This window comes from Sebastes umbrosus, chromosome 2, assembly GCF_015220745.1.
Source record: "Sebastes umbrosus isolate fSebUmb1 chromosome 2, fSebUmb1.pri, whole genome shotgun sequence".
Lineage (NCBI taxonomy): Eukaryota > Metazoa > Chordata > Actinopteri > Perciformes > Sebastidae > Sebastes > Sebastes umbrosus.
In genome coordinates, this window is record NC_051270.1 from 22,470,686 (window position 1) to 22,492,205 (window position 21,520).

Sequence of the window (21,520 nt, forward strand, 5' to 3'; positions counted from 1 at the left end):
TGCAGAGCCCCGCTGCCTCAGCCTGCACTTAGGCAGGAAAAGCCAACACTAGGATCAGATCTAAATCATGTTCATGGAGAGACCTTCGTCTGGTCAGCTAACATTACTGCCAAGCAGCTGAAATATAGAGTGATACTGTGATTTTAGCTGACGTGTGTAGACTCACTGTTTTGAGCAATGCTCGTTCAGGTATATTTAGAGCGAGCAAGCGTGAGCCCGACGCTGACTTTCGTTGATTTCTCGGCCACAGGTGTCGCTGTTAAGAAGCATTTCTGAAAGTTACAAATAGTCCCTTTAATTTGTAAAATATCAGTGAAGAGTGTCAGTTTGTGTTTGAAGTAGCAGGGAGGTGTGATAAGGGTTTATACAGCCTCTCTTCATCTCCAGCATGAACAAAATACTGAATTTCAGGTGCAATTTTCAAGTTTTCAACCATCATCAGCTATATAAGGTTCAAGAATAGTTTGCTAAAATCAATTATATCTCAGTGTTGACATGAAGCAATTAGTTGATTAACTGATTGAACTCACAGGACATCTTCTCAGTCAGTTTTTAAAAAACAAATGCCAAATGTTTGATGGTTCCAGCTTCTCAAATGTGCAGATGTATTGCTTTTTTTATTTCCTCCTACATGATAGTATCCTAAATATCTTTTGGTTTTGGACTGCTATGGGACAAAACAGTCAATCTGAATGTGTCATGTTGGGCTGTGGGGCATTTTAAAGACAATTAAATTGAGAAAATAATCTGTAGATTAATTGATAAAGAAAATAATTGTTAGTCGCAGCCCGTTCTCTGTGCGTCTGCATCAGTTATGAAATGTCCTGTTTTTGTTGGCATGTGGATTGTACTTTTTTAACATTTCTATTGTTTAATACAGTAAAAAAAAGAAAGAAGAAACCCCTTTTTATCTGCTAAATGTCTTCTTGCACTTCACTTTGTCATTTCTGGACAAACTTTTGCCCGGCTATTTCAAATGTAGAGGGCATAAACGTTCATTTACAAAACACAACAAAGAAAACAACCAATTTGCTCCATATTCCTTTACATACAAGTGATGACCAGAGCACACTCTAATTCTTCCAAATCATTTTTATTCAGTGTTGTTTTCCTTGTTTGTGACTTCATTCCATGTGACCACAAAATCGTGTGACAGTAGCTCGGGTCGTTTCCACGTCATCGAGGAAGAATGGGTATAAAATAATACTAAGAGCATACAACCTTATCTCATAATATTCTGTAAAATATTGGCATTTACTAGATTTTATGACTACAAATATAAACACTCAACATCCAGAAGAAGCATTTCTGAGGTCTTTCCTGACACCAGCAGAGTGGGAGACGTCTGTTTGGTGCCAGAAAGGGACGGTACGGTCTTGTGGTGAACGTTAAGGCCATTTTCGGAGAGACTGTTATTGGCAAACGCTTACTGTAGACAGCTGAGCCCTGAACACAACATCTGCCTGAACCAAACCCCGAACACAGTAGACAGGAGAAAAAAGGACGAAGATATAAAAGTAAAGACGATGATGTCAAATGAACCCAACTGACTTCAGTAAAGCCCTGTGCACTTGGAGACGCCTGTGCTGAGTGCATACAAGTCACAGCTAAAAACAGAAACACAAGGCATCCTCAGCTGTGGGTCGACACGGGTTGTGACCACTGATTCGCTGTGTATGTACATTAACAGTCACCCCAGAAAAGATTGTTTACTCCCATGAGGACGAAAGGCCTCGTCTTGAAAGCAGCTGCTTTTACATTCTGAAACATGCACCTTCCACTTGTGAGGACTTGAAACGTAATTTAGAGCCGGTATTTGTAGAAGACCAGAGGTTCTCAAACTCTATTTCCTTCCTCTATTCAATATTATGTCAAATATGATCTTTTTTTTAGCATTCTTTAAACTGCTTCTTTAAACCAACGTGGGACAATCGTTCTTTGGTCACACTGTTTTTTATGGATCTACAAGTGATAAAGGTTGAGAATCATAAATATAACAGATAAAAGGTGAATATGTGACTTGTATCTTTAGCATGGTCCTCTTTTGCACTGTGAAAACATCCAGCCGCGTGTCCTCTTTTTACATGATTCAGGTGAGACATTTTAAAGGACCATGCCAGTGTTTATGCAAGTTTTAGCTCAACGAAAAATCACATAAACCTGACAAATTACAAATGCATGCAGTATTGTTTTATATTTGACAAATGGATGCATCTTCCTACCCTTCTGTACTGTTTCCCATTAATTTTCATATGCATGAAAAACAAATGGTCGATTCTTCAAACTTGCTGCACCAAGTCTGATAAATTGTCTTCATGACTAAACAAGCACCGATCAAAGTTTAAGTTTGGGAAAACACTGTTCGTTATCATTTATTAAGAGTTTAACATTAAAAAAAATCAGCTACCCTGCTTCATCGGGACTGTTGGGGTGTGGTTTAGTTAGATTTTAATGGACAGAGGCAACATAACAATATATAATCCCAAAACTGCCAACCCAAACTATTGTTAAATCCTGATTGGTGATCAGAAATACACTCGTACCACCTCAACCCAGTGAGACGGCACAAACAGAAATCTCTCGTGAAATAATGAAAACTGTTCTGACTTAGCCAAATTGTGCGTTATTGTAAAATCCCATCGCTCATAGTAAAAAGGTGGAGAAATTTGGTTTTTAAGGGCCTTTTAATGCAGACTTGGTGTTCACTATGGAGGTTACAAAAGTCACCTAATATTATTATATTGAAAAGAAACGGTTGCCTGGAAAAATCCATTAAAGGGATAGTTCGGGTGTTTTGAAGTGGGGTTGTATGAGGTACTTTAACAGAGTAGGTGAATTACCTACAGTAGATGACTGTCAGACAGCAGACAGGAGCACCGGCACCGGAGCAAAGCAATACAGTGCTGTGGACAGGGATTGCAGAAAAACATATCTTAGCCACCTAGGAGAAAGGCTCACCTAAAAAAAAATGCTGTATTTAATATATTTTCCAACGGCGAACTGAGCTGAAAGTGAAACGGATCTATACTGTTTGTGTCATCTGAGCCTGCTGGCTTTGGAGAGAGCATAGATAAGTGTCACTTAAACTTCAGTTACCCGTCGGAAAGGAGAAGGAAAGGGCTGTCTGACGGCAAGGTAAAGCGGTGAAAACATTCTACATATAGAGTACACTTAAATGATATGGATTTTTTCAGGTGAGCCTTTCTTTTATGTGGCTAAAATATATTTTTCTGCTGGACCTGTCCACAGCACTATATTGCTTTACTCCGGTTCTCCAAACTGGGGGCGTGCCGACCATCATCTACTGTAGGTAATACACTGACTACGTATAAGTACCTCATACAACCCCACTTCATAAACACCCGAACTATCCCTTTAAAAAATATCTAAAATAGCATAATATGGTTAGTTGTGATGTAAAGTATATGTGATTTGTAGTAAATCAGATAAAACATACAAAACCACTGGCATGGTCTTTTGAAGTAAAGAAGGTATCTGAAGAAAACAAACTAAGATACAAATGCATGCTTAACCCCCTCTAGTTGGCTGTCATTTCATTTCTGCAGGGAGAAAATGTTCATGTTCACAAAATATGCTCTCACAAACACGTAAAATCGTTCACAAACACACTCATGAAAATAACAACAGTGGATTATCGTCAGAATCTCGTTTGGGATTAAAAATCTTTCAAATTGAAACAACCTAAAATCTGCTTCCAAATAAAACTATTGTTTTTCCTTACACCCTAGAAGACATGCATATATGCAAAATACATCAATTAGAATAATATTTGTATTATATACCTATTGCATCTTAATATTTTTATGTTATGTGTGTATGTACATTATTTTATGACACTGTGTACAAATGCAACATTCTGAATGCTGCAGAGAAACGTCTAATACTGTGTGAACATTTTACATTGAAACATCCTTCGTCTGCCCAAAACTGCATCTGTTATGTTAGTGAGGTCTGTGAAGATGGCCCGCCAGATGTGCCGCTCAGGTCACTGCAGTATGAAGTGGGTGGCCAACACCTCTGGAGGTAAGCAGAAGCCGAGAAAGCGTGTTTGTGGCTTCCTGTTACCTGACAAGTCACTGACGGCCTGCATACAGTGCACAGACACGTCATACTGCAGGTACGAGCTTTAAAGCCACATCTGACACCAAAGGTGACGGGTCAAAGTGTTGACTGACGCGACTGATTCTGCAGCCTCGCACCGTTTTTCACCCCATCAGAAAAAAGGTAAGGTACATGTAGAAAGGCACCTCAACACTGTTTTGTGTTCTGTGTACACGAGTCAGAGCCTAAAAAGACAGTCGGGACTAAGTGTTAACTTTTATCAACCCGGCCTGGCTGGAACAATCAAAAAACAAAGAAAAAAAGATATCAAGTTGTGTCTCCCTTTTAACTCAGGGATCAGGTAGACTCTGTGTGCCCCCGTACGTCCAAACATCGTGCAGCAGCAACGTCCTCCTGTTGTCTCACTGAAGTGTTATGAGTTTTTCTGCAGTCGATTTTTTTTCAAAAGTAGTATATGGGATCACAGTTGTTTAATTTTTTTTGATTTGGGATGCATCCCTGGAGTCCACACTGGCCATTTTACTGTATTTACACAAGAAAATTAGGTTATAGTGAATTGGAGTCCGGACTGCTGAGGATAAGTGGGGATGTGAAAGCCTCCAACTGTGTAGATGACACCAAAATAAAGGACACCACCCAGCTAAGAAAGCACTGAGCTACAGTATCAACAAGCCTTGGGCAAAAGTTTGGAGCATTTTAAAAATTTAAACTGAATTATTTGTTGTTTTTCTGCCGTTGGCATTCACATGAACTGTTGTGCCATATGGTCTGCAGAACTGTGATTTAAATAAGATATTTAAAGACGGGACGAACACGATCCCCTCTCGCCTTGTATGGTGTCCAGTGCCTCAAAACACGTACACTCAGCGGTATCCTTCATTTTGGTGTCCACCTACAGTACATCTAAATTTGAAAAACCCAGATGCATAGACCATGTGACCCTGAGGGACATGGTATCGAAGTTACCACGTAACGGACCGCGTATGGCCATGCTGCTCATGCATGCATGTGCGTCTGTGTCTAGAATGGGGTGTATTCTGCGGGGTACATGACAGGGAGCCAGTTCTCACTGAAGTTGGCGCAGTGTGTCCATCGGAGGTGTCGCATCAGCTGGAAAACAAAAACAAACAGGAAGTGATTCAAAGGGAACAAAGCTGACATTTAGCTAACAGTTGTTCAATCACAAATGTGTTTTTTTTTTTTTTTTATCCTTCTCCTGAGCCTTTGGAGAGTATGCTGCCAGAAATATCTAGTATAGTCATCGCTCTCGTACCTGGATGCAGTTCTTCATGTTGTCTTTGCTGGGCTTCTCCTCCACCATCTTTGAGGCGTATTTTAAGGCTCGGCCGTACATCTTGTTCACGAGAGCGTGTTTGTATGAAAACATCAACACCTGAGCAGCGGAAAAAACAGAAGACAAAGAAACATACATTATTGGATTTAGGGCTGCAACGATTCCTCAAGTAACTTGAGTAATGTAATTACTAAAAATCCTGCATGCAAATTCTTTGCATCGAGACTACATTTTTAAAGTAATTTAATTAAGAGACCCATCTTATTTTCTCTTTTATATATTTACTATTGCTCCTTAATAAAGCAAAAGTACTTTATATCCGATTAATCAATGGAATAATCGGTAGAATACTCGATTACTAAAATAAATTGATAGCTGTAGCCCTAATTGAATTTATACAAAGTAGCTGGCTTTATGGCGACATACAGTACATCCATCAGGAGACAAACCAGAGGAAAGCACATTGTTTTAGTTACAAACTTTAGAAGTGTGGTCCTTATGACTGATTAATACAAAGTTATAAAATTGAGAAAAAGATTACAGGTAAGGGGATGACAACAAATACAAAATTACAAGTTTTGTAATTCAGGAAATCCCACGAAAAGACCAAAACCAACAATGCATTGATCCTACTAACAAGCCACACTGTTGCACTGGGCGACATGTTCCTTCATTCCTATGAACATGGGCACTGTAGTTTATTTTGAGTCAGTCCCACACACACCGTCCGGCTGCTGTAAATACTCACTACTGCAACAAGTATGAATCAGCCGGTGAAAAGGGTTCCAAACAAATGTATTATTTACTCCTGCTTAAGTAACGTTTCCTTAAAACTACAGTGCCGATCTGTTTTAACAAATTATTCAGCCGTGAAAATTAAATTATATATTTATACAGATATATAATATATGTTTTATAAAGATTTGTCTCTTCAGAAGATACCAGTGGGCTTGATGCCACAGACAGAGTAGAAAGTCAGAAAGTACTGAGAGACGCCTTGTTGGTTTTGGTCTTTGTGGACAAAAAGATCATAGAATATCGCCAGCCTTATGCTTTAATCTCACATGGCAGATAAAATCACATCAGAATACTTAGTAACTAAATACAATCCTTCATTTCAATGGAACGACTTTGGCCTTTGCTTCATTTTCTAAAAACATTTTGCTCACCTTGGAGTCAGTTAGCTCCGCCCACTTCTGCACATCCCAAAACGTCTCCGTCAGCGCTTTAACCACGCTGTGCACGGTGTCGTCAGAACTGCTGGCCACCTGCTCCACAACCTCCTCTTCTGCTGCAGCTGCTTCTCCAGAGGAGACGGCAGCGGCGCCGTCCTGCGGCGCGGGGGGCAGCAGGAGCTGGTCGGCCAGACCGCAGCCCTTCCTACACAGAGCGTCCAGCAGCGACGACTTCTGCTTCTCCATGTCACTGAAACACACACGTTACACACACGTTACACACACAGGTCAGAATTAAGGCCTCAAGGTTCAGTAATTTTTGTTGGGGTGATCTACTCCGGGTTTTCATCAGTGTTTTATTACGGAGGTGGGCCACTTCCACTGACACCTTAAAATGATCAATTCACTTTTATGAAATTAAAAGTGAAGCTTTAGGAGGAAAGGAGCAGAGGCACTATTTCACACAACAAATGCCATATATTTAAAGTGAGACTATGTAACTTCTGCTGAACAGTGGCCACAAGTGACCAATACTGGATGTGGTAAATGCTAAAATGTTGTGTAACAGTAAACTAACTCACTAATGTCAGTTACACAGCAATATCTATCATACGTTTTTTGCTCCGCCATATTTCTACAGTAGCCGCAAACGAACAAACCAAACACTGCCTCTAGAGAGAGCCTTTCATGTTTTTACATTACCTAAAGGCCACTGTAGTTCTCTGACACGTTTGCGAAACTGCAGTAACGTGAGCCGCAGAGTGCAAAACCGTGGTACCGCCAGCCGCCGTCTGACTTCCGTTGCTCCTAAAGTAGTGTTATTAGGGTAAGGAGGGCATCTGAGCGAGGCGAACGTCGTTACCATGGTTTTGCACTCGGCGGCTCACGTTACCGCAGTCTTGGAGAGGTAGGAGTGAGTGGAGGGGTACTCAGTACTCACACTACTAGATGCCACCAAATCCTACACACTGTACCTTTAATGAGTGTAGTTCATTTATAGGCTGTCAAATACCAACTAACTTGATCAAACGGTGAGATGTGTCAGGATCTGGATGGCTTACCACCTCGGTAAGGGGAAACCCTGCTACAGTATCTAGGAGTTCATGTTTTATGCTTGATAACTTTTAAGAAAAATGTAACCGTATAAATTGTTAAATATCACAAGTCTGTAATGGTCAATGCATTTAAAGACTTTTACTATAATTTACTTTTTGTGTGGTTAACCCAATTTGTCTCCTGCTCTGTTTGCCTCTTTACCATCAATGGAGTGTGACTTGATGAATGATTCTAATATACTATATTCATATTTCTAGTATTAATACTATTGTGTGTGTGTGTGTGTGTGCGTGTGTGTGTGAGACATACGTCTTGATAGAGGCGGCATCAGGCCGAGGGTCTGTCTTCATGGTCAGGTAAACAGCCAGTGCTGTCGGGTCGATGTGGGAGATGACGATGTCGGCTGCTGATATCACCTCACTCAGACGTTTGACACGCTCCTGAACACAAACAGAAGGAGGAGAAATAACTGTGAGCAGAGATAGTTGCATAGTTTAGACTCCAACTTCCTCCATGTCCCCTTTTCTCTTGCTGATGTGCACCGTTACCTTCTCAGAGTCCAGCTGGTGCAGTCTTTGCACATGCAACGGCAGGTAATCTAGGTAGTTCTCCCTCAGTTCATCATAGATGGAGCTGGAGTCCAACCTGAGCAGCAAAGAGAGAACAGGAACAGACGGTTAAGTGAGAATTAAAAGAATAAGGAGAAGCAAGCAATGTGTTGCTGAGCGAAAAAGAAGAGTACGCACTTTGTCATCCACTGGATCTTCATGTCTCTCATTGCTTCTGCAAACTCCTCCTTCACATCTTTCTCTTTGTCTCCCTCCTTGTCCTTCTCCTTGCCTCCGTTCTTTGCTTTGTTGGGAGCAGGAATTAAGTGGTAGACAACTGGAACGATATCCTGCATGAACACACAGAAAAATAGTTTAGTCAAAAAGTAATAACCGATACATTCAGTAAAATCCATGACCAAATTCTCACCCTCTTCCTACCAATGTCATGTCTATGACAGGCTATGACTCCAAACTCATTCCGGCTATCCCGCTTTTAAATCAGTTAAGAAAAATGCTTTTAATACCCAGTTATACAAGCTAAAAAAAATTAGTGTTCATTATGATGTTAATATTTATAGATATATTGGTAATTTGTACTGACCACCAGAAAACTTAAAAATAAAAACCTCTTATGGCTAGCCTGTTGCATTGTTCAGAACAGCAATAATGACATGCTTTGACATAATGAAGGTATAACAGATCCCATTTTAAGGTAAGGAATAAGCCATTTCCTGATGGTAGGAGAGCAGTGGACGCTCTGTTGTACAGTGTTTCTAGCTCACCCAGTACCTTTTTAAACTTTCCTTGTCGTTTTGCAGAGGCCTGCCCCTGGTGGTCAGAATAACACAGAGTGAGGAAGAGACAACACAAACACACCAAAAAGGATTCTCTCTTTCTTCATGTTTTTATCTGTCATCCTCACTCAGAGTCTAATCCACCTACCTTGTCACACTTTAATAAATGCTACAGTGGTAAACAGTGGTGTAAACCCTTGTTGCTGACAAGCTCAGATTTCTATCTTGTGCTCACATTTAACAAATCTATCTGATCGACTTGTTTTTCCTACGTCTGCTCTGCCACAAGGGTTAAACTCTGCATCTTCACGCAGAACTGAAAACTACAGTAAAATACGATGTGGGTTCACAGTGAATCTTTGACTTGAAGATAGTAAAATTCTTCTTGTGCGAGACTCAAACAATAAAACAGATCTTCAGCAATGCAATGTGAAGCAATATGAAAAACATTAAAAAAATATGAAATGGGTGCTGAAGTTTGACAGGAAGACCTTTACATTTGAGCTACTGAGTCAGGCAAATTCAGCCGAAGACACACGAAAGCTGTTAAAACAAAAGTATTGATGATGAAAACACCCTTTAGCGATGTAAAGAGGAGCACCTGCAGCCCATAGAGATAGAGCCAATAAGCTCCAGAAATAAAACATTTGCCATTGTATTGCAAAAATCACAGTGAATGTTACTTTTGTTATTCCCTTAAAATAAATATTTCACTCAAATCAATTTCTGTATTTTTTTTGCACACACACCTCTGAGTCAGCTCAATAGAAAGTAGTATTTAGCACATACTAGCTGTGCTACTTACAGGACGATGTAAATTTTTTCGTGCTATTTACTGCCCTCTGAAGTCAAAATGTGATCATTAGGTCTGGGTTTCAAACTTAAATACTTTTTTGGTACCGACCAAAATGTGTCTGTAGCACAAAGTAGAGCTGGGTGATATGGCCAAAATCTTCTATTCCAATATAGGTCATTACATATCTTGATAATGATATATATACAGTATATATCACAATACAGCCTGTTTTCTGCTAATTAAATAAATAAATAAATAGTCTACAATAGCCCATCTTTGTATACTCCTGTGTGAATTAAACACTTGACAAATGAAAAGTACTGAGTATTTTCTCAGTTTAGGAATTTCAAAAAAGAAATTTCTCAAATTTCTCATAATAAAGTTTAAAAGTAGTATCATATTTGTATTGTTGCCGAAACCAAGGCATAATATTTGTACTTCTATTGAAAAATGCCAGTTAATACTAATAATAGTGAAACTGAAGCAAAGTCATTTAAGACAGATTTTTTGTTTTCTTTATCATTCCCAACTAATATTTTTCCCATTTTCAAATTGTAAAAATAAGGTCCAGAAGTCGCTGACTGGCTGACAGATTTAAGAGTTATATTGTTTTGATGATGTTGGCAACTAAAACTATTCTTACTAATCTGCAGTCTAATTAAATGAGCCAATAAACAGACACATCCAGTGTGTCGAGATCTGACAGAGGTGATAGCATCAGCAACATCAAATGGTGTTCTTGGACTGACAGCAGAAGCATGGACAAGGGCAAACAAGAAAAAGTATATATTAAAAAAAAAAAAAAAAGGCATGCATTAACTAAAAGGAAAGAAACCAATTTAAGAAGCAACACACCAGACTCAGATCAGGTCTGAAGGTAATGACAGACAGAAACTATAAAACCTTTATAAAGGAGAAGCAACAAGCATTGGAGCACTGGTCTTCACCCCTGATCCTCAGGATAACAAGTACATCGCATATTTAATGAGTAAATAACCAGATATATTCTGCCGTGTAGTTTATTATGTGTTCACACAGCGATGTGCAACAGTCCCGAATTAGAGACTGAAAATTACCATGACTTTAGATCCCGAGGAGCAGGATTGACTATTGCTCTAGAGGATAGAGGGTAACAACAAATAAGGCCACTCACTGCTTTCTTGCCATACTCGCTCTTCGGGACGACCAGAGAGCCTGAAAGGTAGCAACCCGGACTCGTCCCCTTTGGGATCCTGAAAAAAGGTAGAAAAACACAAGGGAGAAAGTCAGCGATAAAGGGAATGAAGACGGCAACAAAACTAAATTTGACAACAATAACTGTGTGACTTTGGTTAGTTCGGATTCACCAAAGTCACACAATAGCACAAACTAACTAACCGATCGAGGCAGCGGTAGGCAAGCAACCCCTGTATTCTGCGAGGTGAAATTACATTTTTTTTCCCCAATGGAGTCTGGTGGCATTGGCAAAGAGCATAGATAACAGCTTCCATTCTCCGTCAGAAACAGACTGCATAGCTGTCTCACGGCAAGGTAAAGCAGTGAAATATTCTAAATATAGCATACACTCAAACTGATGTTGATTTTTTTTAGGTGGGTTCTTTTAGGTGGTTAAAATGTGTTTTGTCACAGCACTGTATTGCTTTGCTCCCATGCAGTAAGTCCCGTCTGTTCCTCCAAATTGGGGGTATGCTGACCGTCATCTACTGTAGGCAATACACTGACTATAGATAAGTACATCATACAATCACGCTTCAGAACACCCGAACTAGCCCTTTAAACAGAGGATATTGAAACTGGACTAAACTTTGCCTGCTAAGAAACATTTCAAGTTGAACTTCCAGCTATAAACTTGATTCTACAACATTAAAGATACAATAGCATCGCCTCATATTTGATCAATGATACAATTATATTCTGTTAACACAGGACACAGTCTTCATCTCAAAGCAGATGTAATGTGTCTCCTTCAGATTGTGAGAGTCTGAAAGGATCAACAGTTGTCACAACTGCTTCTTCCTCAGTGCCATTGTGGCATGGAGGACTGTAAATATGTACTGGGAAATTAAAAGGGATCATTTTATTTTTGTAAGGTCTCTGCTGTTCTGTGATCAGGCGCCTATCGTACCAATCAAGTTCAGTTGACTCACTTGTCGTCTGGCAGGGCTGTGATGTAGAAGGGCTGTGTGGCACCCGGGCACAAGGTGAGAGAGTTTGCCTTCTTCTTGGCCATGAGGGCAGCCCGGTGGGACTCGTAGATGTCTAGACTGAGCGTGGTGGACAGACGGTGAGAAACCACAAACGGCAGGTCCTTAAGGCGCTCCAGCTCGCTGGACAGCTCGTGGCGGACCTGCAGACGCACAGTGTAGTCCCCCTTTTCCAGCTTCAGAGAATACTGGAGAAGTAAAACACACAGAGGGGAGATGTGTTAGCTCATGATCCTACAATCCTACCTTCTGAGAAATCTACCAACTAGAGATATGAAGGAACATCTGGCAAAGAAAAAGCATGTAATGTTAATGTGGCTAAGCGTACCTGGTGTGGATAGGCGTCCCCTGATCCCAGTAGTCTCTTGTTCTGATCAAACAGCATCCAGAGCTGACTGTCAAACTCAGACTCATACAGCAGCTCACACAGCATGGGACAGCTGGGGGTGACCTCTCCACTCTTAGGCTGAGGACAGAGCAAAAGAAGATTATACACAGAGAAAAATCAGCATTTTCCTCTCATAGAAAGTGGTGATGGTGTTGGCAGTACCTGGTGAAAGCTGTAAGTGAGGGCAATCTCGTAGAGTTGTCTGTTGTTAGGAAGAACGTCCCTCAATCCCAGGGCTTTTATCTTTGAATTTAAGGGCCTAGAACAACAACAAGGATGAATCAATGAACTATACTAATGTGGAACAACAAAATCTACGTGTGTGTGTGTGTGTGTGTGTGTGTGTGTGTGTGTGCGCAGTTACCTAAGAGGCTGAACCCAAGACTTGAGGGTGATAGTGGGGGACACCTCCTCGTACCTCAGAGGCGACGACACATCAAAACTCGTCACTCCCTCTGAGGCATGCTGAGCAGAGACAAATGAGAGTTACAAACAGAGGATTAATACCGACTGGTTTGAAGTTTACTTGTCAGTGTTGCTCATCTGTAAGTCGGTTCTCTTCTTACTATGTGCATGGGTGAGGGGGAAGTGTTGAGTCCGTGGAAGGAGATGCTGTAGTCCACTGTGACGTCACCCAGGCTCGCCCACCAGCGTGCAATGCACAACTCTACTATCCTTCCTGACTGGAGAGGAGAGAAAAAAACATGCAGAAAATTAGTCCACTGTTATGTCATTTTCATATGTATGCATTTATGAAATGAAGTGACTTCCACTCCAGGCACTTGTGCAGCTTTTATTAGCCGACTCTGGTATGTGAACAGAATTACTTATGTGCAAGATCCCAGTCAAATAAACGTATATTATAAATGAAATATACATACCAGCACAGGGAAAGCCTCCGTTAGTGAGCCTCTTTCCAACAGTGAGGAGAACTTGTAGAATTCATTAGCTCTGTACGCTCTCTGTTTAACCAGGTGAACCGCATGGAGGACAAACTTTGACGACACGTCTCCTGAATGAGAGGTCAGTGTGATTTCTGCAGGAGCAAGACGGGGACAGAGAGGTGAGAAACAGCAGAACAAGGAGAAGAGAGAATGTAGATGAAGACAAGAAGAGGAAAAGGGTTAAAGATTAAAAAGCCACATTTTGATTATGCACATATATCTATACTTAGAAAACACATTTAAGTAATTTCAAGTTACATCTCTCTTACTACTGACTTGTGGGTTATTCGATAATTCTGATGGATTTAAATGTTTTTCCTCATGCTATATTGCATTTTTTATCAACAATAAATCAATTTGACAGCGGCACTCTCAGTCACCAAGGCAAGAGGAGCGTAGGAGGAACAGCCTACACTGACACCGAGGGACACAGCATATACATTTTTTTAAAATGCAGGAAATTTGGTTTCCAACAAGGGAAACCAAAATGCAAAAATGGTTCTGAACAACTGGTAAGAATTAGCGTTGAGACCTGCTGAAAATCCATTTAATAAGGCCAAACTTGAAATCTAAAAACAATATACTTCACTAAAGCGGAATGTTTGAGCAAATATAAATAGGAATGTAAGGTACTTCCTCAAGCAAACACTGTACTGACCTGCCCAGGAGGCTCCCTGAGGAACAGTGATGAAGTGGCGTCTGATCTGGCCTGGTCTGAAGTGCACGTCTGTGAAACACAACTCCTGATTACGACTATCTGTCACTCTGTAAGATGAAAGAGAGAGCGATGTCAAACTCACAAACCTCTTGCTGGAAGAGCGACGGGAAAAAAAAAAAAATCCGATATGATTTAAGAACTTACTTGGCGGGGATAACGACTGTGATTGGGACTCTGAATAGGGGGCCACAGCTAGGTGCTGCTGTATCATACCCACACACCTAAAAACAAAAAGCACACATACAAAGTGATCAGATTAACATGAATAGACTCAGAAACATCTTTTCGTCCTACTCTCTTTCTTGACCCTACCTCTGTGTAGTGCACTCCCTCTCTCAGTCCCACAGGATCGATGCGGACGTTCACGTGACGACACTGGTTCATCAGCTCTAGATGGGAGGGGCACTGGACCCATGGGGAGGCACATGTGAGCGCCAAGTGTAGCTGCAAGGAGATTCGCTCGGAGTTTCCTGTGGTGGGCGATAGAAGAAGGCAGATGGTGTAAAAGATGAAAACACTCAATTAAAATGCTGTAAATGTGATGAGTGTGCTACCAAGTATGAAGAGTACCTGTGTTCTCCGGGAAGATGGGTTCAATTCCTACTCCGTGATCGGAGGGTGTAAGAATATGGGCTGGGTCCCTGAGGTAGATGCCTCTCTGTGATCCCACAGTTACTGAGAAGCCTAGCTGGCTTGTGGGTAAAGAGGCGTGTTGAGTGAGGTAGTCTAATGCCTTATCCACCTGAGAGGAAGAAAGGGAACCGATTACTGGATGGCACACAGAGACATGGACAGAAATAAAGCAAAACACTTACGACACAAAGGAAAAGAGACAAACTAAGACTGTTACGAGACAGAAGAGGTACCTGGATTATTCCATGGCCCTGTGCAAACACCTCGATGTCATCAACCTTCAGAGCCGTGTGCTCCAGCGCTCTCCTCACCGCAGGAACAGAGGGACGGATCCCGCTCTGCTTTAGTCCTTTAATCACACATTAGCATCAGATTTGCATTCACGCACACTTCCATACCTGCAATATATCCCCACATCTAGTATTGTATGGTGAACCTGGACGCACCTGAGAGGATTAGTGCGATGCCGCCACAGGCATTAGGGGATGACATGGATGTGCCGTTCATCAGCTGGGTACCACGAAGAGTCCAATTGGGTACAGATGCAATGGCCCCGCCAGGCGCACTGATGCTGACGCCCAGGGCCCCGTCTGTACTGGGGCCCCTGGACGACCAGGTGTACTGGTTGGCAGGCAGCTTCTCCCGCAGGGAATACTCGGCCACCATCATGTCTGGAGTCACATATGCTCCAACTCCTACGAAGAGAAGGGAGCAGTAATTAAGGAGACATGTAAAGAAAATTCATATTAACAGCCAACCGAGTACATTTGGCGACCCATTAATTAGCATTTTTTTTAGTGCCAATTACTTCATAACAATGACTACCAAAGATTCCTAAAGCTAATGTGTTTCTATATTTCCTGCAGTGAATAATAAAAACTATACAGACATTTTTTGACTTACACAAGTAGTTATTCATTATTAACCGATAGGCTACGGTATGTATTAACTGAAGCCAGTGTGATCATGGCTACATATATCTACATATATATAACATATAAATAACAGTCTTAGAACATTGTATACACTGAATTTTTTTGTTGTTTTGCTTTTTTCACTCTTCAGGTTACATTTTGTCGGAAGGTGTAGACTTGAATAATAAACACTTGATTAGAGGTTTAATAAAACCCTCATGTCATCAGCGTATGTACCTATGACACTGCTGGTGGTTCCCCCCGGGCAGCCGACTGTTGAGAGGCACGGGCCGTTGTTTCCTGCACTTGAAACAAATATAACATTGTGCTTCTGCACAGCCTCTGTGATCACCTCACAAATCCTCCTGAAAAAACAAATTGACATAAATTAGCGACAGAAAACAAAACCATACAATCACACCCCCGCTGCAATACTTACCCCGTATTGGGCCAGTGGGTGGCTTCCCCATAGCTATAGTTAACCAGGTCACACTTGTAGTTGATGACTTCAATCATCTTTGAGTGACAAGAGAGAGAAAAAATTAAAAGGGAGGAAAAAAAAAAGGAAGGCAAACTGCTGATCTATATTTGTCTGAGCAATATACCGCGCGGATGAGTCCTGTGCCTGTTTCCATGGTGCTGAGGCGGGTGTCTCCGATCTTCAGAGCCAGGATTTGGGCACCGGGGGCCACACCATTGCGCTCAGGTTCCTCTGGGAAGTAACCTGCTGCAATGCTTGCCACGTGTGTCCCATGAGCCCCTTTGAAAAGCACACAAACAAGTTAGACTGGAGAATACGCCGTGGACTTCTACACATTATGCAGCCATAACTGACGAACCTGCCATAACCTATGGATAACCTATGGAGATGGATTATGTGCTTTGGGATACCTCACCTCCACTGGTGACGATGCAGAGGGTGTTTCCCTCATCATAAATATTAACAGAGTAGTTCAGCATCTCAGCGTTTCCTAACGTGGCATACTCTTGTGTCTCTTTGTAGGAGCTCAGCACAGTGCACTGGGACAGCTCTCCACTCTCTAAAGTGTCGATAACAGCCCTAAAGAGAACAAACAGCAACAGACAATGTGAAGGATAAATATAGTATCCGTAAAACAATAGTAGATAGAGAAGAAGAAAGGTATATGAAGAGGAAAACCGTTGGTATGACTTGCCTCCATGTGACGCCGTCATGCCAAAGCACACAGTCATATACAGGACCAGGATCACTGTACTTCTTTTCTAGTGATGCCAGCAGCTCTGACTGACTCTGAAGCTCTTCCTTCTGCAACTTCTCCATCTGGAGAGAGGAAGCAGGGAATGAGTGGAAATCACATTAGGAAACACCACATTACTGTGACTAGCAACAGCACGCAAACACTGACGAGTTCACAGAACTCAAGTTTGTAGGTCTGACCTGTGAGGGTGTTGGGTGAGCGAGGTCAAACTCTTCTGTCTTGCGAGAGACCTCAGCTAGTGCTGCTCGGTGTGGTGGGTCCCACATCTTCTCCTTTCGCTCTTTCTAGTAGATGAAAGAACAACAAAAGTACCATAAAACATCCACAGTGGATGGCAAGCCAATAGATGTTCCGACAATATACATTCTTGTTTTACCACTCTGGAACAAATACAAGGTAGTTACTAGGGATGTCACGAGAACCGATACTTCGGTACCAACTCGGTACCAAAATTCTGAAAATGTGATGGTACTCGTTTCCTTCAGTACCAAAGGTACAGAACGATGCCTGTAATGGTCATTTGGTACGGGAGCGGAGGTACTGGAGATGCAATTCTTCCGGATCGAATGGGGACAGTATACGCTTACAAGTGTTCTCATCTGCCGTGAAATGAAGGAAGAAGAAGAACTCCGTAACAGCATGGAAGAAAACAACAACACGAGACGTGAAAGACGGCAGCTGCTGCAGCGCTACCTCCGCCTCAACTCGTTGAGAAAACAAATAGCAAGAGTCGGGTATGGAAGTACTTTGCGTTCGAGGCGGATTTACAAGGAGTAATAATAGATTCGCAAAAACCAGTATGTGGTGCAGTAACGGTGCCGTCGTACTTTTCCTTCCAAAAGGAGGAAATACTTCCAATTTAGCAAAGCACCTCAAAGACAGACATCCAGACACTATTGTTTGTTTTAAATACTTGAAGGCTTACATGCCACTGTTCTGTTTTGCCATGTTAATAGATGTTTCTTTTTATTTATTACTTAAAGGCTACATGCCTCTGTTTTTTTAAATGTTCAAATGTTTTAATAAAGGAGTGCGTGTTGAATTACATGGGATTTATTGTTTTTTGGTTGTTTTTTTACCGTGGTATCGAATTGATATCGAGAATCATGTAAATTCACTGGTATTGGTATCGACTACTAGATTTCTGGTACCGTGACATACCTAGTAGTTACACTGCAATCAAGAGAGGCCATCTGTGCAAAACCATGACAGACCTAGTACAGTAACAATGTCATGTCTTCCTACCTGTATTCTTTCTTTGAGAGCCTTAGGGAAGAACTCATAGCCATTTTTAACTCCAATGCGATACTTCCCTGATGGATTGACCCAGGCAGGAGGGATCTGGAGGACATAAAAAGACAGAGACAAAATGAAGAAAAATATACAGTATAAAGTGCAAGTGTCATGACGTAGTCAAGTATAATTAGATTCTAATATGGGCCATACAGAATCGATGTAAAATTATTTCAGATGTAGGGCAATACCTGTGATGGATTGTTTCCTATTTGACAGCTGTTATTAATATTTTTTTGTATTAGTATACTGACCTTAAGTGTTCTACCAGAGAGGCCAGCGATTGTCCCATCTTTAGGTTCTGCCACCATGGTCATGTTCACGTCACCGCTGCCTGTTGTGTCGATGATGTCGACGATCTTTGGCTTCCCCTCAGGTGTGACCTACAGAAGCAGTGATGAAGGAAGAAATCAGTAATCAATTAGGAAATTCAGGCTGAACAGTGATGCATAGTACATAGTCAGGACTTTTTCACTGGGGGGCTGATACATGGGGATCAGTGGATCTACCCATCTTTGGAAAGGCCTTTATACGACCATTTAGAGAGCACCACATCAACCCCACAGCCATTACCCGTCACAACTTCATTGCGACCAATGGTGACAACTGCATGCTGACCCTAATCCCTCTAGCCAACATGGCCTTCAGCTTCCTCACCCTCTCCCCCGCGGAGATTTACCATATCAATGTGCAATATGTTAAATTGGGACAGTGCAATATGTTGCATCTGTGTAATATTGGGCTATTGTCTGTGCAATACGGGCAAGACGGTAGATGGTGCAGAGTGTCTGTGCAATATATCCTTGATGCAATATACACCTCAAGTGCAACTACCTTTGTTTACATTTTATTTATTACATCTACCCTACCTATTTTACAAGTGCAATTACCTCTGTTAACACTACATCTATTTTTATATTTTACACCTATAGTGTAACACTTCTGTTTATATTTATGTATTGCATCTACTTTACCTGTTTTATTTGCTTTATAACTGTGTGTGTTTTACCTGTTTTATCTGCCTCGTTTAGTCTTGTCAAGTATTTGTTTTAAAGCACTGACCAGAAGTGGTAACTGTGAATCTCGTTGTATTAAATACGATGACAATAAAGCTTTCTATTGTATTCTATTCTATTCTGTGATGGTATGTGCCATTATGTACGCGGACTGTGTTTGTGTTGAAACATCTGTTTCTGTGAAACTGTTTCCCTGTCTTGTGTGGAATCGTTTATTATTGTTGTTGATGCTGTTTTAATTTAGTGTTTGTAACTGCAGTTGGACGGAGTCCAGAATAAAAGTATATCTTATCTTATCTTATCTTATTCAGTGACTTATCCTGATCAGGGAGGACTGGAGATTTATAACTTGACTGTAAGTAATGTACAAACCATCCTGGACATTGAATAAACCTCCAGTGCATTGCCCCCTCATATACATACTGTGTGTGTTTACAGGCTCTGAAGAGTCAGATTTAGATCCTGCCCTTTAAGGCACCACTGAAGGAAGGTGGCATTAAAGAAAGAGATGGTTGACCTTAAGTTTGTGTAATGATGTGCACACATAACCTAGCAACACATACACAGCTGTATGGACATTAACAGGTTCTGATCTATTTAGGTTAACTCAGGTTAATACTGTTTAGTTAGATAGTTAAGCTAGATTTCTAGTGTGACTTGGCAGTAACGTAAATATGAAACGTTAACTAGCTAGTTACCACGGCAACTAACCGGCAACTAACCGGCAACTAAGCATAGGTTATTGTTACTAACGTTACCGTTACTACTAATCTGGCAACAACCACTAAACTGTATTTAACCAACTGACAAGGACAACATGTGACTACTGAGGAGGAGAAATGAAGAGGACACGTTCAGCTGTTAGCTGTCAGGCTAGCAGTCTAGCAGGTATGCTAACTAACTAGCAGGTATGCTAACATGCTAACGTTATTTACATGTAAGTGAATCTAGCACCGAAACACAATTTTGTCAGCAGGATAAAATACTTGCCGTCACTTATGTTGTGTTTCATTGGTTGTCACAGCAGCTAAGAAGCTAATTGTCACAGTTGTTGTTGTGTGTGGGTATCAATGCTAGCAGGTTAGCTTGGTGTGCTAATGAATGTGAATGAGTCGGGCCTTTAGCTTAGCTAGCTTTGCACCGAGGCCTGTAGAAGAAGGTTAGGACACGAGTCTTTGAGTATGGAGTACAACGCATGCGCAGTGTAACTCAAGCTATGTTACGATTGGCTCGATTTCGACGTGTAGACCAGATTCTACTGCGCATGTGCAATACCCCCGGGGATATGACGCGTGACGCAGCCTCCTTTCCATAGGCCTTGTCTTTGCAGCAGCTAGCTCCGTAGCTAACTAACGTGAGTGAGAGGCAGCCCGGTCATTTATTTACCTGCATGCCGGGGGCCCCGGGGTCCACGCCGGTGTCCAGGATAGCGATGAGCACTCCTCGGCCATCGTACTCCGGGAACCGGGTGAGGTAGGACGCGGCTCCGGTCTCTTTCTTGGGCAGCAGCCCGTGGAAGGGGAACGGTTCCTCGGTAGAGTGAGTAGCCATGATTACAGAGAGAGACTATGACAACAAAGCGGCGAGAGGAGGAGGAGAGAGAGAGAGAGAGCGAGAGAGATGAGGGGAGGAGAGCTGGGTTAAAGGGACAGTGACAACCACATCTCTCTCTCTGTGTGACCTTTAACTCATGGGTCAGCAACCTGCACTATCTAAAGAGACATTTTAGACAAAATAAATCTGTCTGGAGATGAAGATAACACAGTTTATAGTCTAAATATATAGTATATAAGTCTAATGCAATGAGGGCCAAAGAGACAATGTACTACAGAGTATTAGGTTCCTCGGTCATTGAGGGGGAAAAAATCAGAGATTTCCAGAATAAAGTCATAACTTTACGACAAAAAAGTCGTAATATTGCGAGAATAGAGTCATAACTTTATGAGAAAAAAAGGTTGTAATATTACGAAAATAAAGTCATAACTGTACGAGAAAAAAGTCGTAATATTACGAGAAAAAGTTGTAATGTTACAAGAATAAAGTCATAACTTTACAAGAAAAAAGTCGTAATATTACGAGAATAAAGTCAGAACTTCACGAGAATAAAGTCAGAACTTCACAAGAAAAAAGTCGTAATATTACAAGAATAAAGTCATAACTTTACGAGAAAAAAAGTCGTAATATTATGAGAAAAAAAGGTTGTAATATTACGAGGATAAAGTCAGAACTTCACGAGAAAAAAAATTGTAATATTACGAGAATATATAGATATAATGCACATGAAAAGCCATGCATGTAGCAGCACACCCATGGTATGCACACCTGACTGATTAGGTGTCCTCTCAGCAGTGTGTCAGCCTGGACAAATCAGTGGGGCAAGAAGAATTCAGATCAGAAGTAGAAATACTAGAGTATAAAAATAC

The 21,520-nt window shown here is 41.3% G+C and overlaps 1 protein-coding gene across 3 annotated transcripts; it reads right to left on the reverse strand.

Annotated features, from left to right (window-relative positions):
* Positions 1-1,077: 1,077 nt before the first annotated feature.
* tpp2 (tripeptidyl peptidase 2) lies at positions 1,078-20,648 on the reverse strand. Of its 3 annotated transcripts, none has more exons than XM_037795548.1 (29): positions 20,484-20,648; positions 18,336-18,464; positions 18,034-18,129; positions 16,968-17,072; positions 16,726-16,850; positions 16,447-16,610; positions 16,156-16,310; positions 15,990-16,066; positions 15,788-15,915; positions 15,083-15,331; positions 14,870-14,985; positions 14,574-14,745; positions 14,316-14,473; positions 14,148-14,224; positions 13,944-14,050; positions 13,223-13,377; positions 12,908-13,024; positions 12,706-12,806; positions 12,504-12,600; positions 12,282-12,419; positions 11,897-12,141; positions 10,903-10,981; positions 8,949-8,987; positions 8,355-8,506; positions 8,157-8,253; positions 7,918-8,048; positions 6,547-6,802; positions 5,357-5,476; positions 1,078-5,193 (listed from the first exon to the last, which is right to left on the reverse strand). In XM_037795548.1, exons 1-29 carry the CDS (start codon positions 20,646-20,648, stop codon positions 5,104-5,106), a joined length of 3,840 nt encoding a protein of 1,279 aa, XP_037651476.1. In that variant the 3' UTR covers positions 1,078-5,103. The 3 variants fall into 3 exon arrangements, with proteins under 3 accessions (XP_037651476.1, XP_037651493.1, XP_037651486.1); XM_037795565.1 differs by lacking the exon at positions 20,484-20,648 and adding an exon at positions 20,098-20,233 and having other exon boundaries at positions 5,006-5,193; XM_037795558.1 differs by lacking the exon at positions 8,949-8,987 and having other exon boundaries at positions 5,006-5,193.
* Positions 20,649-21,520: the final 872 nt, after the last annotated feature.

Coding starts and splice junctions, on each gene's coding strand:
- tpp2 (XM_037795548.1), bottom strand. CDS start 20,648: ATGGCTACTCACTCTACCGAGGAACCGTTCCCCTTCCACGGGCTGCTG. Junction 14,474..14,573: donor CATCTTCCCGGAGAACACAG/GTACTCTTCATA, acceptor CGCCCACCACAG/GAAACTCCGAGCGAATCTCC. Junction 8,254..8,354: donor AAGATCCAGTGGATGACAAA/GTGCGTACTCTT, acceptor TTTGCTGCTCAG/GTTGGACTCCAGCTCCATCT.